At 50.0% G+C, this 18,303-nt stretch overlaps 2 protein-coding genes across 5 annotated transcripts in view; one reads left to right on the top strand and one right to left on the bottom strand.

The window, feature by feature from the left end:
• The window catches only part of ATL2 (atlastin GTPase 2), a 38,363-nt gene extending 32,039 nt beyond the window's left edge, over positions 1 to 6,324 (top strand). For 2 of the 4 annotated variants that reach the window (XM_040597629.1, XM_040597632.1), the window contains exons 12-14: positions 1,810 to 2,241; positions 3,750 to 3,764; positions 4,390 to 6,324. In XM_040597629.1, coding sequence (XP_040453563.1) covers positions 1,810 to 2,241; positions 3,750 to 3,764; positions 4,390 to 4,509 — 567 coding nt within the window. In that variant the 3' untranslated portion in view covers positions 4,510 to 6,324. Of the gene's footprint in view, positions 1 to 1,809; positions 2,242 to 3,749; positions 3,765 to 3,865; positions 4,362 to 4,389 lie in introns of those variants that run through there. The other 2 variants (XM_040597630.1, XM_040597631.1) reach the window with 2 other exon arrangements.
• A 4,404-nt stretch (positions 6,325 to 10,728) lies between these two features.
• EIF4A3 (eukaryotic translation initiation factor 4A3) lies at positions 10,729 to 18,205 on the bottom strand. Its single transcript, XM_040597432.1, has 12 exons — positions 17,927 to 18,205; positions 17,656 to 17,728; positions 16,967 to 17,033; positions 15,922 to 15,984; positions 15,344 to 15,476; positions 14,210 to 14,290; positions 13,636 to 13,777; positions 12,667 to 12,805; positions 12,056 to 12,171; positions 11,383 to 11,490; positions 11,171 to 11,298; positions 10,729 to 10,920 (listed from the first exon to the last, which is right to left on the bottom strand). The coding sequence occupies exons 1-12, from the start codon at positions 18,096 to 18,098 to the stop codon at positions 10,904 to 10,906; spliced, it is 1,239 nt and encodes a 412-aa protein (XP_040453366.1). The 5' UTR covers positions 18,099 to 18,205; the 3' UTR covers positions 10,729 to 10,903.
• Positions 18,206 to 18,303: the final 98 nt, after the last annotated feature.

The following is an 18,303-nucleotide window of genomic DNA, read 5'->3' as shown; positions in this document are numbered from 1 at the left end:
ACTCCTGCATTTGTTTCCATTCTGGAAAATCTCTTGGAATAGCGAATGGGTGGTTTTATTATAAATGCCAAGTCTGCCTTCCTACCTTGACTCTTCAATGGCTGTTGAGATACTGTAGTTGTAAGGTTTCTTGCTTGGGGTAGGGAATAAACAAGAACAGATGTTCTCTTAAACAGACTTTGTTTCCATAGTAATGTTCCATAGTACTGTATATTTTTATGTCACTGTAGAGATACACACAAATGTCTTGAATTGGTTTTTATCCAGATGTCTCAGATGATTTTCTTAATGTGACACAGCTCTGAAACTTCTGTTTTTGGGAACGGAAGTGGGAACTCTTTGGATTTGAGACTGGGTTATGTAAAGATAGTTCTTACCATAGCTTTTGTGTTCTCCTCGTGAACCAAAGCCCTCCTTTGCTGAGTGTGCATAACCCAAAATACTGTCCCCCTAAATGACCTTAAATGTAAGGAACAACAGGTGCAGTCACACAGAGTATGAGAAAACAGTGGCAGTTATTTGTGTGGTGGTCTTAATGATTCAGCAGCTCCTAGTGTTTAACACTGTCCGGGCAATGTGAAAAGACCATTTTGGGGGATGAGACTAGTAGTAATTTTCCAGGGAGTTTTGCCAGCTGTGGAAAAATACAGAAAAAGCAGAAAGGTGCTTGTTAAACTTGAGCAAGGGGCAGAGTGGGAGTGTCGGCATCTTGACAGTGAGGTTTGCCTTGAAGCTAGGCAGTGAAGCTGCATATCTTGTCAGGCAGAAAGGGGATGCTGTACTCGGAGAAGGTGATCTTTTGTGTCCTGCTGAAGGGATAGCAGCAGGAGAAAGTTAAAAGTTGTCGTTGCACTCGGGACATGGGATGGCAAAAGCTGTGCTAAGACTACCCTAAGGTAGGAGAGGGAATGCTGCTCTTTGACGTCATATGGAAAGAGCCTACAGTTTTTAGACATTTCCAGACCCTCACACTGAGGCTGAGGTGGAGCTATGGTGCCACATGTATGTGTCTGATGGCCTAGGTAATTTCTAATCTTAGTCCTCAAGAGGTCAGAAGTCAGTCTTACAGAACAGAAGTCCTTGGAGTCTGATCACTTTCATAGCCATGCTGACTGAGGGAGAGGAAGGGTGGTGGTCTGCGCATCATGGGTATCCATTTGAGTCCACGGCCTTGTCCCTTCACCAGAAGCGTACCCTCACAAGTTGATCAGAATCAAGCCTAGCAGGGACAGAGTAGGGAAGAGTAGGCTAAAGATGTCAGCAACTAGTTCTTGTTAGTTTGTATCACCTGGTAAGCTTCATGGAGCCTGCTAGTGGCAGCAATAAACAGGAATAAACTTAAGTGGTCAGAATCTACCCTCTGTGTCCAAGTTCTGCACTGACCTGGGTGACCAGGAGTGACAAACTGAGGGGAGGGCTCGTGGCCTTCAGAGCTCTCCTTGACTTGCCTCAAGCCAAGTTTCCTCTGCCTCGTGGTGTTGCTTTATTTCACCCTTTCATACCAGGAGTGTACGTGTGGCTGATGCCCTGTCCTTCTGGGCTTGCCCAAGGGGAGCAGTTGAAAGCACAAGTTGAGTCACATGGTGTAGCTTTGTGTGTGATTAGACGGATACGGCTGTTGCTGTGCCGTGATGTGAAGTGCCTTTAGCTGCTTCATGTGAGACGGGACTCTCCAGCTTACGGAGCCGAGCAAGCTGCAGGAGGTGGTCTGCTGCTGGCTTGAGAGGGGGGCAGCGAGGAGCAGGTCTGCTTTCTGTACAGCAAAAGGTGCTCAGGGTGCGATGACCTCCTCTCTGATTGCCCTGACAGGTTTGTGGGGGAGATAAGCCTTACATTGCCCCATCGGACCTCGAGCGGAAGCACCAGGATTTCAGAGAGTCGGCTGTCAGGCAGTTCCGCTCGGTGAAGAAGATGGGAGGGGAGGAGTTCTGTCGGCGCTACCAGGAACAGCTTGAAGTGGAAATTGACGAGATCTATGCAAACTTTGTGAAGCACAACGATGGCAAAAACATCTTTTATGCTGCTCGTACCCCTGCCACTCTATTTGCAGTCATGTTTGCCATGTATATAACCTCAGGACTGACTGGGTTCCTTGGTATGAACTCCATAGCTACCCTGTGTAATCTCGTGCTGGGGATGGCTCTTATATCATTTTGTACTTGGGCATACGTTAAGTACTCTGGGGAATTCAGAGAAGTTGGAACAGCCATTGATCAGATCGCTGAAGCTATATGGGAACAGGTTGGTATCCATTTTTAATGCAAAATCTTCCTTTCTCGAGCAGACATAGCAACCGGTTTCTGTTCAGTGCTGTGAGTGACTGGTCTAGACCTAATGGGGAACGCTAGTGTTGCCGGGGGGAAACTGGCTCAGAAGCATGACTGCTCTCTTCAGTAAGAGATGCTGCACGCAAAGAACGTTAAACAAGCTTAGGATATTATCAAGAAAGTGTCACTTAAAGGCCTTACCTGGGGGATTCGGTGGTAAAGAGTGGAAGGACTCAAAACATTTGGTTACTTTTTCAGAGCAAGGAGTTCTGCTTTTAAAGGTATGTTTAAAGTGATAAACTTGCCCTGTGGATATGGTGGATAGAGTATCTCGGGGTGGTGCAAGAAATGGGAAAGGTGAACACTGCTACCCTCCCTCACCTCACCTGATGATGTGACACTGGAGGGCTAATTAGACCTCAGAGAGAGCTGGCTGGTGATTTGCAGCAACCCGATTGGCTTGCAACAACAGCTACAAGAGGATGTACAGCAGGTTTCTTCCTTCAAGACGACTTGTGTTGTCAGTGACGGCTTCAGTTGGTGCAACTGCTGTTGCAATAAATACTTGACAGACAGACAAATTCCTGAAAGAAAAGACAACACGAGTGTAAGAGTACCAAAGCTGGGGGAGAAAGTCTTCTGTACAGAGATTTTGCTGCCTGAATCCAGTTGACACAGCTGTGCCAGTAAAGCCCCGGTAGAGAATTCCTGAGCAACTCTTGCAAGTAGTGTCGGAGCATTCCGAGTAGCTATGTCCAGTGCCAGCAGGAGGGAAACCCTTTGGTACTGCTGTTACTAGAAATAAAGGGCTCGCTGACCTTACCTGGGGTGACAGTAAATAAATCCTGCAAGGCACGAGCAAACAAGTAACTGGAGCCCTCTATACAGAGGCTCTTCTACACCTGAAAAATGACTCTGTTCAAGCCTCACTATAGGTGAGTATAGTGGTACTCTAGACCTGAGTGACCGAGTAAGGTCGTGAGTCACACTGGAGTGGAAAAAGTGGATTTCTAATAATAAGGAAATGAGCATCACGGTACTAAACTTTGAGTTACACCTGTAGCTAGTGATTAAAATCGAGGCTTTCCTGTACCACTGTAGCTTCTTGTTTTGGAGCTTGGGGCTGAAGAGCACAGCAAAAAAAAAAGTGGAAGGTGTCAGCTCTGTGTTTGGTTAGCGCTCACTGAGGGTGGCTGCTGGCATGGGATACCCAGAGCACGTGTAGGGCTTCATCTGACTGACTGTGTCCTTCCTTGGAGGCGGCAGCACTTGGCTTACGCTAGCAGGAGCTTGCCTTTTGTGGGCTGGAGGAAGGTGCTCCCCAAAAGAACTTGCTGGTGGGGATGTTACAGTTGCACATCAGCAATAATAATGCAAAGCACCTACAGGTCCTTGTCTGAGTCGCTCTGATTATATACTGTGTCCTTGATGTTTTGTTTTTTTTTCCTGAATCTCTGTCTTTCTTTTCCCTCCATGCTTCAGAGGAATCCCAGGAAGGTGAGAAGTTACTGGCAATTGGTTTCTTTTTCTGAACTCGATTGACTTTTTCTGCTGCCTTCTAAAAGCCGCTTTTCCTAACAGCTGAATTCATGTTTTAGGTGTTTTCCAAACTCTTTGAAGTCCTTAGACGCCGAACGATTCGCCGTGCTCTTACATCAGTGCCGCGACAGCGACTCTCATCCAACAATAACAAGAAGAAAAACTAGCCAGTATTTTTAACTTTCTTTCTGTATCTGAAGTGTTCACACTTACACATATAGGACAATAAGCTGGACTGTCTGGGCCGGTCTGCATAAATGCTGTAACCATACCAGACTGATGCTGCATATAGGGTATGGAATTGCACATCCATCTTCTAGGAACTGTAAAGTGGTTTGAATTCGGTGAAATACTGCTGTGTAGGAGGGGTATCACTTGTGTCCATAGCATGTGACTGATTTAACCTCATTACTGTAGCAGCAGCACTCCATTTCTCTTTCAGTTCATGCCAGTTTGTCAGACTTCAGCATTCTTTTTCTTCTTCATTATTTCAAATCTTGTCTCTTTGTATGTTTTTATATTTTATTTTCCTTGGTTACCTCATTTTTTTGTGTTTTTTTTTTGCACGTTTCTCATTCCACAGGTGTTGAAGCCCATGAGTGATAATTTGATGGAGGATCATATGAGGCAGTCTGTAAAAAACTCTATCAAAGCAGGCCTGACCGAGCAGGTGTCTCACCATGCCAGACTAAAGACAGACTGATAGTTCATCTCCTCTTCAACTCTGCCCTCTCGTCCTAGACATGCTTGCTGTACCATGAGAACTCAATAATAATAATAAAAAATAATAAAAAAAAATAAACCAAAGTTTACAATCAACTGTAGAAGTAGTTTAGTGTGACTGGCTTTGCAGATTACTGCCATCACCTGGGAAGAGCGAGTTTGTCAGTGCTCTGCTGCTGAGACAAACTGTTGCCATGGCGACTGCTGGGGGTGGGAGGGAGGAAGGGGTTCTGCACGGAGTCCTGGTGAACTGGGGGTGGGGGGTGTCTTATCCCCCAGTGCTTGAGTTGATGCAGTCTCTGGCTTACAGTGGGAATCTGTCCTCTGCAGGAGGTAATTTCAGGGAAGTACGACGATCAGGCCCGCGTAGGGTGTGCTCTCACCAAACGTACCCAGCTCCGCAGCATCCCCTTGTGTGTCTGTGTATCGAGTCAGTGATGCCATTAGAGCCACTACATCACAATATGTATCTTGCTTTATTGCCTTTTATACCAGTGTTACACAACTGCATGTATTGGTTCCTCACGCCGCCAGTGGCAGAACTGACTTGCAAGGGAGGCGGCGGGACAGACCGCAGGGTGTCTTGCCTTGAACTCGCAGGCCTGGTCCCGGGGGAGGTGCATATCAGATCCGAGCTGTCTTTTTCTGCAGTTTAGCCTTTGTGTATATAATATTGCCATTAATTCTACTGGGGGAGAAATTCCATCCAAAAATGTTGCCTACAGCTACGAAGCAATGAGTTAGGATTGTCTGTACAGTGTGTTTAGTTTTTATTTTTTAAGAAATCACAGATAGGGCATGTATATGAGATATAAATATATAAATACAATTTTGTATCAAAGTTTTGTAGTTTATGGCAAAACCTGGTTCTGTGGTAGCTAAGTGCAGTCCCTGTAAAGGAATGTTTGTGGCTCATGTAAATGTGTGAATGCATCAACAATTTGAAGTTTTTTGATATATTTGTGATATTTACCTGCCTTGAGCACTGCAATCTCCCACCCCCTTGGGAAAATCAATGGGAATGTTTGTTGTGAACCTCTTTGTCTTCTGTTGCATTTTAAAATTATTTCCTGTAATTTATTTTCAGTACATGATTAAAATCAGTTGTGTATATATGAAATGAAATCCGTGCTTATTTTTAAAAGATGTTCAAGTATGTATTCTACTACATAAACTATGTCAAATACTTATCCTGACAATTATATGAACAAATTGTCTATTGTACTTCATAGCTTTCTATCAAAGCCGATGTTCCTCTCATGCTTGTCTCTGAAAGATGACATCTGTCTAGCTCATATCCCCTCCTGGCGCAGGAAAACTTTCTGGTACTCTAAAGCACGCTTCTTGACTCGTGGAGTTGCTTGTCAGCTTCTGCCCTCTGTCCGACAACTGTTATCACTCGGGAACCTTGTTACCGGCCCGGTTTTCACTTGACTAAACCAGAATCAGCTGTGTGGAGTGTAAAGGCAGCTAAATAATTAACTGCTGTAGTTTCAGCTGGAAATGACTGTGTGCAATAGCTGGGTTTTTTGCATTCCTAAGTGGTAACAATTTCCATCCACATTTGAGCTTCATCAGTCTCCCCACTCTTGGGTGAGGGAAATCATCTGTCTAGGACTAAAGTAATTGCACTGTGACTTTTGTACCATAAAGAACTGCTGGGGAGCGGTGGTTACCTGCCCTCTGGAGATGAGGGCTCAGCTCCAGGTGAATGATGCTGAAGGTGAGGTAGGAATGTTGCATTTTATGATATCTTCTCTCAAACTGTACAGATTAAATACTGTTATTTAAACAACCTCACGCTTTGCTGATTAATCTCTTTATTAGTCAAGCGACTGGAGTCACAGCGGGGGCTTGGAGAGCTGGGCTTGTGTCCTCCAGGAAGGTGCAAGTCAGAGGCCAGGCTGCACCTTGCTCTGCACGACGGTGAGAGCAGGACTCTGCCCGGGACGGGGCTGTGGACCTTGGCCCAGGTGCTGTCCTAACAGAGGACTGAAACGGGGCACGCGGAGGGAGAGTTCCTGAATGCTGTGCCAAGAAGTTGCAGAATTAATGCAAAAAAAACACCCCTCCACTTTGCGGGGTGGGGGTGGGGGGTGTTGGGAATCAAAGCTGGGAGAAGTGGAGGACCAAGGTGATTTTGGGGAGGGGCAGGTGTGGAAAGTAGATGATTAAGGGGATAAAAGGGGCATGTGGCAACTTGTTGCGGGTGCCTGTCCCTGTCTGGCTCCACCTTCACTTCTCGGTTAACTCCCTTTCCTGCCCTCTCCCTGGGTGAGGGGCTCCTGTGCTTGGAGGGCCGGCAGCCGAGGCTGGAGCGGGTGCAGAGCAAGGGGGTGGTGGGACACGAAAACGGAGCCAGATGTAGCCGGGGGGCACGGGGGGCCGGGGTCCAGCTGCATGAGCCTCCCTCCGTGGGAGGAGGGATCCACAAGGGATCCACAGCTCGGCTTGTTTCCACCAACAGCCCTTCATCCCTTCATCCCTTCATCCCGGCCAGCTGGAGGGCCGGGGGGGTGGTGGTGGTGGTGCCTGCTGGGAGCGATGGCTCGGCCCTGCTGCTGGTTGCACATGGCCCCCCCCCCCGCCCCAGTTGGGCAACCCCTTACAACTGGTATTAAAATAAGGTTAGTAGTGCTCAGCCTGTGCCTGTATACTGTTAAGAAGACCAGGACGGAGCACGGAGTGAGTACAAGGGAACAGAGGGGCTTCCCTGGCAGAATACACGGGGGTGTAAAGTGCGCTCGCTTTCTCTACCCAGGGCCACTCTGCCACCGGTTCTGAACAGAACTCTGAGAGCTGTTCCAGTTCTCTGCAAACTGGTGGTGTATTAAGGCCTGCCTTTCCCCTTGACAAACAAACCCCAATTTAACAGAAAACACAGTAAAACGCGGTGACATACCCCAAACCAGCAGCCAGCTTGCCTCAAAAGGGACACGGCAGAGCTCAGCAGGAAAGCTACGCGGAAGATACTACAGCTGGCAAAGGACAGCACGCTGCTGCCGGGAGATGAATGAGACCTGGGAAGATGGAAGAAGCTACAGCGTGGGAAAGGGGTGGAGACGGCAACAAAGTAACCACACCTGCTCTTTCCGTTACATTCTAACCAGCATTTCCTGAAGTATTTCACAGAATGACTGAATGGTTTGGGTTGGAAGGGACCCCGAAGACCCCCCAGTTCCAGCCCCCTGCCACAGGCAGGGTCACCTCCCCCCAGCCCAGGCTGCTCCCAGCCCCGTCCAGCCTGGCCTTGGCCACTGCCAGGGATGGGGCACCCTCAGCTGCCCTGGGCAGCCTGGGCCAGCGCCTCCCACCCTCACGGGGAAGAATTTCTTGCCAATATCTAACCTGAATCTCCCCCCTTTCAGTTCAAAGCCAGTACCCCTTGCCCTGTCACTACCTCCCTTGCACAAAGCCCCTCCCCAGCTTTCTGTCAGCCCCTGTGGGCGCTGGCAGCTGCTCTGAGGTCTCCCCGGAGCCTTCTCTGCTCCGGGCTGCACAGCCCCAGCTCTCAGCCTGGCCCCACAGCAGAGGGGCTCCAGCCTCTGGTCACCCGCGTGGCCTCCTCGGGACTCGCTCCAACAGCTCCAGCTCCTTCTCGTGCTGGGGCCGCCCGAGCAGACGCGGCGCTGCAGGGGGTCTCAGCAGAGCGGGGCAGAGGGGCAGAGCCCCCTCCCTCGCCCCGCCGGCCACGCTGCTGGGGATGCAGCCCCGGGCTCGGTTGGCTTTCTGGGCTGCCAGTGCACGTTGCTGGCTCCTGTTGAGCTTCTCGGCCACCAACACCCCCAAGTTCCTCCTGCTCAGGGCTGCTCCCAACCCGTTCTCTGCCCAGCCTGTGTTTGTGCTTGCGATTGCCCCGGCCCACGTGCAGGACCTGGCACTTGGCCTCGGTGGACTTGACGAGGTTTGCACGGTCCCACCTCTCAAGCCTGTGGCAGTCCCTCAGGACGGCATCCCTTCCCTCCAGCGTGTCAGCCACACCACACAGCTCAGCGGTGTCGGCAAAGTCACTGAGGGGGTGCTTGGTCCCACTGCCCACGGCCCCGACAAAGATGCTAAACCAGCACCGGTGCCAGTGCTGACCCTTGAGGAACATCACCCCTCACCGGTCTCCACTTGGACATCGAGCAACTCTTTGAGTGTGACCATCCAGCCAATTCCTCATCTACCAAGTGGTCCATCCATCAAACCCATGTCTCTCCAGTTTAGAGGCAGGGATGTCACGCAGGGCAGTGTCAGATGCTTTGCGCAAGCCCAGGTAGATGACATCAGTTGCTCTTCCCTTATCCACCAGTGCTGTAACCCCATGAAGGCCATCAAATTCATCAGGCACGGTTTGCCCTTACTGAAGCCATGCTTGCCATCACCAACCACCTCATTCTCCATGTGCCTTAGCATAGTTCCCAGGAGGATCTGCCCCATGATGTCACCGGGCACCAAGGTGAGACTGACCAGCCTGTAGGTCCCCGGGTCTTCCTATTTCCCCTTCTTAAAAATGAAGGTTGTGTTTCCCCTTTCCCAGTCATAGGAACTTCACCGGACTGCCACGACTTCCCAAATACGATGGAGAGTGGCTCGGCCACTTCAGCCGCCGGTTCCCTCAAGACCCGCGGACGCATCTCATCAGGTCCCACAGACTCACGCACCTTCGGGTTCCTTGGATGCTCTCAAACCTGATCCTCACCTACAGCAGCTGGTTCTTCGTTCTCCCAGTTCCTGCCTTTGCCCTCTGCGACTTGGCCGGCGCAGCTGGAGCGCTCACCGGTGAAGACTGAGACAAAACCATCGCCAGGTACCTCAGCCGCCTCCATATCCCAGGTAACCAGGCCTCCCGTCTCCTTCTGGAGAGGCCCCACGTCTTCCCTGCTCTTCCCTCCATCACTGCACACCCACACAAACTTTTCTTGTTGCCCCTGTCGTCCCTGGCCAGGTTTAATTCTACCAGGGCTTTAGCTTTCCTAACCTGACGCCTGGCTGCCCGGACATTTCTCTATTCCTCCCCGGCTGCTTGTCCTTGCTTCCACCCTCTGCAGCTTCCTTTTTGTGTTGGGGTTTGTCCAGGAGCTCCTTGCTCACCCATGCAGCCTCCTGGCGTTTTTGCCCGACTCCCTCCCTGCTGGGACGCACTGGTCCTGAGCCTGGACGAGCTGGTCCTTCAGCATTAACCAGCTCTCTCGGGCCCCTCGTCCCTCCAGGGCTCTACCCCACGCTACTCCACCAAGCAGGTGCGCGGAGAGGCCCAAGTCTGCTCTCCTGAAGCCCAGGGTAGCGAGCTTGCTGTGCGCCCTCCTCGCTGCCCCGGGGATCTGGAACTCTGCCACTGCAGGGTCACTGCAGCCAAGGCTGCCCCTGACCTTCACGCTCCCCAGCGGCCCCTCCTTGCTGGTGAGAGCCAGGTCCAGCGGGGCACCTCTCCTCACTGGCTCCTCCATCACTGGGGGAAGGAAATGATCAGGCATCCCAGGAACCTCCTGGATTGCTTATGCCCTGCTGCCTTGTCCCTCCCGCAGCTACTGGGGTGCTTGCAGTCCCCTATGAGGGGGGGCAGGGCTTGCGGACATGAGGCTGCTCCTTTCTGTCTGTGGAGGGCCTGATCTGCTTGGTCCTCCTGGTCAGGGGGCCTGTAGCAGAACCCCACTGTAGTGTCACCTGTCCCTGCCCTCCCTTTATTCCTGACCCATAAGCTCTCCTCGCCTCCTCATCCACCCGCAGGCGGAGCTCCCTGCACTCCAGCTGGTCACTGACAGAGGGTGACAGTCCCTCCTCGTCCCCACTGCCTCTCTGTTTCTCCAGCCAGCACCAAGCTAAAGAGGCTCTCGCCCTCACAGGCACCTGCTCAATCCCTGGGATCCTTGGGAGGCAAAATACTCATGCCGAGCGACACGTGATGTCATTTCTGGCTCCAGAAAGGCATAAATAACAGGAAATTCTTTTCTGGCTATTTTATAACTCCATTTCCTTAGAGCAGGATCGGGTCAGGCCATAGGCCTTTCCTGCAGATGGCTGATCCTGCAGCTAAGGAAACTGGGCAGCACGGCTCAGGGACAGGGAGAGGGCAGGGAACAGCAAGCAAGCCCTGCATTTATCTACCTAGGCATACTGAGCACCCAGGATTTCTTCAATTGTGCTAGCCAAGTATGGCAGTACCTCAAAACTCCCTGCCTGTTACTATCTTGGGTTAATTAAGTACAGGTTATGGTAAAACTTTAATTTTTTTATTGAAAAACATGGGTGGGAGTAAAGACATTATTTACAGTTTCCAAGTGCAGCTCAACTCCGGAACATACGGGCCAGCAGTATGGTAAAAGGGTATGTGTCCAAAAGAGAATTACGGAGGCTACTAAATAGTACAACTCCCTGGTAAACATGGACCTTCAGATGAGATCGGCAACTGAAACGAGAGAAAATGAGAGAAAATGAGAGAACGTAAGTATGCACCGAGTGTGCCAAGAGCCACGGCACAGCGGTACAGCGCAGCTCCTGCTGTTCCCAGGTTCTTCCCCAGGGGAATCCAAGATGGGTCAGGCTCAGGAATGACACATTTGGCCAAATAAAGCATCTGGCATTTCTCTTTCAGATGCAGCACACCGGTTCCCAACTGGAGGAGGGCGGCAGCCTCACTGGAGCTGGCCCGCACTCACCGTTCATCGGCATCTCGTCTATCTGGGTGGAGTAGTACTGCTCAATGTCTCGCAGGATGCGGATGTCATCGTTCTTCACAAAGTTGATCGCTACACCTTTTCGGCCGTATCTGCCTGACCGGCCAATTCTGTGGAGGTAGAAGGAAGGAGAGAATGGAGCCACCTGAGGGAAGGGTAACGCAGCCCCTCCCCCGTGCAAAGGCCAATCTTACCTGTGTATGTAGAGCTCTCTGTTGTTGGGCAAGTCGTAATTAATGATCAGGGACACCTGAGGCACATCCAGGCCTCTAGCCCAAACATCTGTTGAAATAAGGACTCGGCTGCGAAGAGAAGGGGACAGGTATGGCTGTTCCACCTGACTGAGGTGGGTGTGAGAGCGGAGAAGTCCTAGTCTCCAGCACAGGGCACCCCCTGCTATTCTGTGCTCCTCCCCGCCCACAGCACACTGGCAACACACACACTCTTGCTGCAAGGAAAGCCGTCCCATGCAGCATCACCAAACTGCAGCGGAGACAGAGAGCACCACAACAGCTTTGATCTTTAAGAAAGAATATGACGCTCCTAAGAGTTTAAAGTAAGAGGGCAGAGCCCAAATATTTTTCTTCCTTGACTTTAAATGTACCAACTCCCAACCTCTTCAGCAAAATAAACCAGACTAATTCTATGCCTAGAAGCATGAGCATCCCTCCTTGGAAAATGGCATCTCCCAGCCCTGCGACACCACAGGGGGATACACAGGAACTGAAGCTCTTCCTAATGTGAGCTGAACAAGGCCTTCAGAGGGAAGAGGTATTATGGGTTTCTGAGGCCTGTTCCCTTCAGACGCTAAAAGAAATCCTGCCGTGAGGTAGCAATGCTGTAAGCAACACTGTTTAAGGCATTTACCTTGCACCAGATCTGAACTCTTTCATGATGGACTCCCTCTCCTTTTGCGGCATGTCCCCATGCATGGATGAAACCGTGAAGTTGGCTTCTCTCATCTTCTCCGTGAGCCAGTCTACCTGTGCATGCAGCCAAGCAGCCTGGGTTAGTCCTTTGCTCAGGACAGCCAAGTGCACTAGTTCTGCTTGGAGAATGTTTGCAAAGACATAGGCTAGTAAGGACTGACACACTTTAAGCAGCATTCCACAGCTAAAGGAAGTAAATAATCCTTACAAAGCCTTGGCTACATGATACAGGGCTCCATGAGCCCTGACAGGAAAGGAATTGAGGGCATTTATTCAGAAACCATCGGTTTGTTTCAGGGATTATGAACAATTAGAAGAATATAAGCACATTCTTAACTACTTGTCTAAAAAAGCAGTTCCTGCCAACTGTATCAGGTCTGCCTATAACCAGCCATTCAAGCTAGGCACATCCCAAAGACAAACATTTAACCTCTGCTCTTGCTCTGTTCCCAAAGAGGGAAACAACTGGCCCTCTTCACTGGGTTTGTGCCAGCATCCTCCTCTGAGTCACCCTCAGAAAGTAACATGCCCACCTGAGGGCTGCCATACCTTTCTCTTGGTGTTACAGAAGATGACAGCCTGGGTGATTGTGAGCGTGTCGTAGAGATCGCACAAGGTGTCAAACTTCCATTCTTCCCTTTCCACAGCCACAAAGAACTGCTTGATTCCTTCAAGGGTCAACTCATCACTGCAGGGAAGAAGAAGAGCTATACTACACCACAAGCAGCTGAACAGATACAAGGCGGTTGGAAGGGCTGGGTGTGCTTCGGCCGAGATCACACCTCTGCCCCGTGGCCTGCTGCGGCTACACCTAAGTCCAAGTTGTTACAGAAAGTCCCTGGCAAAGTATGCCCTAACGGCCTAGATGTGACCCATGCAACAGGGACAAGGAACTGGGGCACCCTCTCTACTCCAGGTGGCTTCAAAGGGAAACATTTCTGTTCCCACTGTTTTTACATTCAAGCTTCTTGAGCAGCGAGACCAAAGAAAGGTAAACGGGGCACTGTATGTGATCAGGCAAGAGGGAGGCTTCTCCTGTCAGGCTGTCTGGTTACTCCTCTTGAATCCTGCCGACTTCCAGTGCATGAGGACCTGTGATACCACCAGACACAAGCTACACCTCCCAGGGCGTTTGAGATCAGTCAGCTAACAGCTTTTCTGGCTTGCTATGTAATAGCAAATCAACGGAAACGGCCTACAGAAGTCCTCTGGAGGAGCACAGGAACTGGGTAAGTGTCAAAGATGGATTTCCAGAAGAGACTGGTATGCATGGAGAGGATGTGGAGGCAGGGGGTAGTCAGGCTGAGCAGCAGCAAACAACTGGACAAGGGTAAAGTCAGGGAGATGAGTCAGCTCCTGCTGGAAAACAGGACATGAGAATGTCTGCAAACACCCAGGCAAACTGCAATAGTGAGAAGGAACGTGAGAGAGAACCTGCACATTTAAATCTCTTAACACTGTGAAACGCCCAGGGCTGGACCAACTCAAAGAGCTCCTGTTCCCTCCAAAGAAACTCACCGTTTCACCAAGATGCGAATGGGGTCTGTCATGAATTTGTTGGTCATCTCCAGAATTTCATGAGGCAAAGTGGCGCTGATCAGGACCACCTGCGTAGCTGGAGGCAAGTATCTGTACACATCATAAATCTGCTCCTTAAAACCTGAAAAGCAAATCAAGTAGCATGCAACAGTCAGCACGTCTTTCTTCCAAACATCCTGCTCTTTCACAATTTGATCTGGAATTCAGTACTGGGCCTATGCTATGAGATTAACATTAATGAGTGAATCAGTAACTCAAAGCCAGTGTCACATATTGCTCGTCTCTTCATCTTCCCAGATCCATTACAATGTGGCTGGGGTACACAGTAAAGTATGAAAGGCAGTGCTCAAGAATTCATAACCATTGAAAAGGAAACTACAACTAAACCATACAAGACTTATCAAGGAGTTTATCCTGTTACAGCCTATAATGAACTGTAACTGTCTAACTTCAGCAAAACCAGTTGTTTTTAGAAGCAAGACTGCCAGCTGGGACACCCTGGAATCTCAAAGAAATGAGAAAAAAGGAAATAAAAGGGAGACAAATATTTTACCTTTATTGAGCATTTCATCTGCTTCATCCAAAACCAGCATTTTGATGGCACGGGTCCTTAAACTTCGACGACGAATCATATCTGGAAGATTTCACTTTGTAAGATGAAAAGGCTCTGAAAGCAAGCGAGCCTGCACTGCTCCCAGCCACTGTCAGGACGTTTCAGTGGGGGAGGGACAGGCACTTCCCCTGTGGCCAACAGAGACCGGTGTTTGGTGACAGAAGGCACAACCAAGGGCCACAGTGTGCCCAGTCCACCCTGCAACCCAGGTGGATGTCTCTGCAGCCCAGCCAAGGGAGCACTGACTGCAGGGAAGCTCTGAGCATCCAAGCTGCGGGATACTATTTGCTACCTGCACAGGACAGGTGACCCAGTCTCCCACAGCAACTGGATGTGAGAAATGCAAAATGCTACGTGAACTTTTTCTCAACAGACTGGGCAAATCCACATCCTACCTGAAAGAGCACATGGCTTTGCGTAATCCCTCAATACTGCAATAGAAAAGCATTTGCTATTAGTGTGCTGTTCACAGCCAGCTCACTTTGGCAGCTGCAAATTTTTTTGGTTTTTGCTTGTGGAGACTAGCTCTGTGACAGGTGCTCCAGTAAGGAAGTGCTGCTGGTTTCTCAGAGACCTGGAAGGTATGAGCTTGAAGGCTAACACTATCACTGTGGCAGCCTCCATGAACAGCAAATATAACCTTCATGCAATGAAACCAGAAAGTACCAGGTGCAAGAGCACCACATTTAACAGAGCAACGGCCGGTACACAGAAAACGTGGACCCAACTCTGACATTCAAGTACATCCAGCTCCAAGATTCTGAAGTATTTCCTGGGATTGTAATATTTTTCTCCTTAAAAAATACTCTTTGATCCCATGCCACCATATAAAGAAACACTTCAACGATGATAAGCAAAATATAAACACAGAAAATCCAAATACTATCCCCATTGATTTCTCTAGTATTTTCCAGGTATTACTACTGTAGGTTGTTATACCTCACATTAACGGTGTCACGATACGTGTAATTTTCATGCTTTTCAAATCTAAGCGCAACAGAAGTTGCAAAAGGTTCCCATGGCTCAACTCAGGTCTGAAAGCTGGAGGTGATACACCCTCCCACATCTCCTTACCAAACACACGGCCTGGCGTGCCAGCAACGACATGCTGTCCATAGTCGAGTTTTCGGATATCTTCGCCAACGTTGGTCCCTCCAATGCAGGCATGGCACTGGACGTTCATGTAGTCTCCCAGAGCAAGAAGACCCTGTGTTGATACAAAGGAATAGCTTAATTAACTGAGCTCTCATAACGTTTGTATTTTTGAAGAGATGCAGGTCTGCACAGCCATACAGCGGCCTTTTTTTCAGACAGGTATGCACAAGCAGTTAGAGGGATTTTTTAATGTCTGTTACAGAAACCTCCTCAACAGCAGGCTTTCAAACACTGGGAACCGAGCTCCCCAGGAATCACAACTGTGACTTAACAGCGTTGTCCTTAAGATATGCAAAATTTTAGACTGCTAACCAGCACGGTCATGTAAGAACAGATACAACGCAAATAAGCAAAACAGCCCTTTATTAGAATTTCTTATTCCTTTCAGGAACAGAAATAAAAAGCAGAAGCTGTTCTTTGAGCTCTGCTGAGGAACACCTGAGAATCGGCTCCAGGCCTTGCAGGTGCTTTACAGGCAGTGATGTACATGCTCCTACCTTCTGAATCTGTACAGCCAGCTCCCGAGTTGGTGCCAAGATCAATGCCTGGGTCTCACGAACCTGGTTAAAACAGGTGATTGCATGGCAGTTAACCACAGGGCAGATATCCAAGCATAACAGAAATTACAGATCCCACAGTACTCTGAAATGTCACGTCTTAAGGATTAGTTATAGAATTTTGTGCTAGAACAGATTTTTACAAGGGTCAGTATACCTAGAAAGCTGCTATCTCACCAAGCATTTACACAGTAAGAGCCTGTTGATTAAGTTATTTTTGACAAGACAGCACTTAAGCGGTTGATACGTCATTTTTTATTTCAAACTAATTTCTGAAAATAATTATAGAAGTGTCTACTTTTCTTGCAACAGAATAGAAACAAATTTAAATCACTTTGATTTCTTATGTTCAGTTCAGATAAAACCCTTGCATAGTACAAGGATTCCAAGATGATGTTTTAAAGTATTACATTTGAAAAGTATTATGAGCACTTTACAGAAATGAAGCAAAAAGCTGACCTCTGCATTTAGAACAGACATCATTTATTTTCATGCCTCCAGGCAGTGGCAAGTGAACAACAATCTAAGCTTTATTTAAGAGGGTACTAGCCCTCGGAAAATCAACATTTTATTCAACAGCATCTACACATTCAAGTTGTACTTAAAACATTTCTCATTCAAAAAGCCAAGCCTGATTCTGTGCAACGTGCACCAACTGTTCAGACAGGTGGCTGATGCTGTTTGAGGACAATTCTGCCTGCTCAGAGATTGATTTAGCTCTCTAACGTGTAAGAGGTCAACTGACAAAGTCAACTTTATAATTACAAGACTTCATCTGAATGTATTTTCCCAAGTTTGGGTTTTGACTGTTAAATTGTTAATGAGTCTGGTAAAATTCTCATTCAGGAATCTGTCTGAGGTTCACTGCCCATAATGAAAAAGATTTCAATGTAAAGCTTCACTTACTCTAAAACCAAAGGCTTTTGCGATGGAAGACTCTACCAATTTAACTAAAAATCATTTTCAGCATGTGCTGCGAAATTACCTGTATATCCAGGCACTGCAGAACAGAGATGGAGAATGTTGCTGTCTTCCCTGTTCCTGACTGTGACCTGAGAAACAGATGTTTGGTGAACACTCCGGATGTCTGACAAAGAATACAGGCAATTTCAATCTATTCCCAATCTATTCCACCGCTCTGCTCTTTACCACTCTTTCATTACAAAGAAGGTAATATTGCCAACAGTGTATCTTGGCAAAGTTTTATTACGACCACAGCATGATCCGCAGACAAGCAGCTTTGAGAACTGCAGTGTCGGGGACAGAGCCCTCCACGGCTGGGTCCCCAGCTCTAGCAGGTTTACTCTGTATCAGACCAACATTTTAACTTCCTGCCATCTCTTACACAATTTTTTTTTCTAAGTAAATGGTAGATAGGCCAATACAATTTGGAAGGCTACCAGTTCCCACCACTGATGCAGAAAGGATTTTGGTTTCTTTCAGTGGGATGTACATCCTCCTGTGTCTCTACAGACATCACAGACTTTCTTCTGCTTATTTTTTCCCTTAACTGAGACCGCAGCTGTCTCTATGCTGCTCTGACTTTGCTGGGAAACATTCCCAGGGACCTCGGAGCCCTGTTCGCTGAGAACGCCCGGCACTCGGCCGGGCCCCTGTGACAGCGCCATGCCTACAGGAACCGCCGCCGGGCCCGCCGCCCCCCGCCCCACTCACTGCGCGATCACGTCTCTCCCCTTGATGATCTGCTTGATGGCTCTCTGCTGGATGGCCGACGGCTTCTCGAACCCTGCGGAGGCCGTTACCGCCAGTTATCGGCGGCCCCGAAACCGAGGGGCGGTGGCGTCACCGCGCAGGCGCACCGCCCCCCGCCGGGCCCGCCCGCCGCCGCCGCCGCCTCCCCGGCCCCCCCCCGCCGGCCCCGCCGCCCCGGCCCCCCCCCCCCCCACGGCCGCCCCCCTCGGGCCCGCCGCCCCGCGCCGCGCACCGTAGGCGTAGATGCCGCGCAGCAGGTCCTCCCGCAGCCCCATGGTGTCGAAGGTGGGCGTCACGTCCACCTCCTCGCTCGTCTCGAACTCCACCTTCGTCATGTCCTCCTCCTTCATCAGCCGCTTCCGCGCCGAGCCGCCCGTCCCGCCCGAACCCGCCGAGCCCGACATCGCCGCGGCCTTCCCCACCCCGCCTCACGCACCGGCGATGGCGGCGACGCGACCCGGCCGCGCTGCGCACGCGCGGGGCGGGCGGGTACAGCGGGCGCACGCGCGGGGCGGGCGGGTACAGCGGGCGCACGCGCGGGGCGGGCGGGTACAGCGGGCGCACGCGCAGTGTGGCGGCGGGCGGGCGGGCGGGGCGGGGCGGGGCGGG

This window comes from Falco naumanni, chromosome 6 (assembly GCF_017639655.2).
Source record: "Falco naumanni isolate bFalNau1 chromosome 6, bFalNau1.pat, whole genome shotgun sequence".
Classification (NCBI taxonomy): Eukaryota; Metazoa; Chordata; class Aves; order Falconiformes; family Falconidae; genus Falco; species Falco naumanni.
Note: the sequence above shows the minus strand (reverse complement) of the source record. Positions and strands in the feature narration are given on the sequence as shown.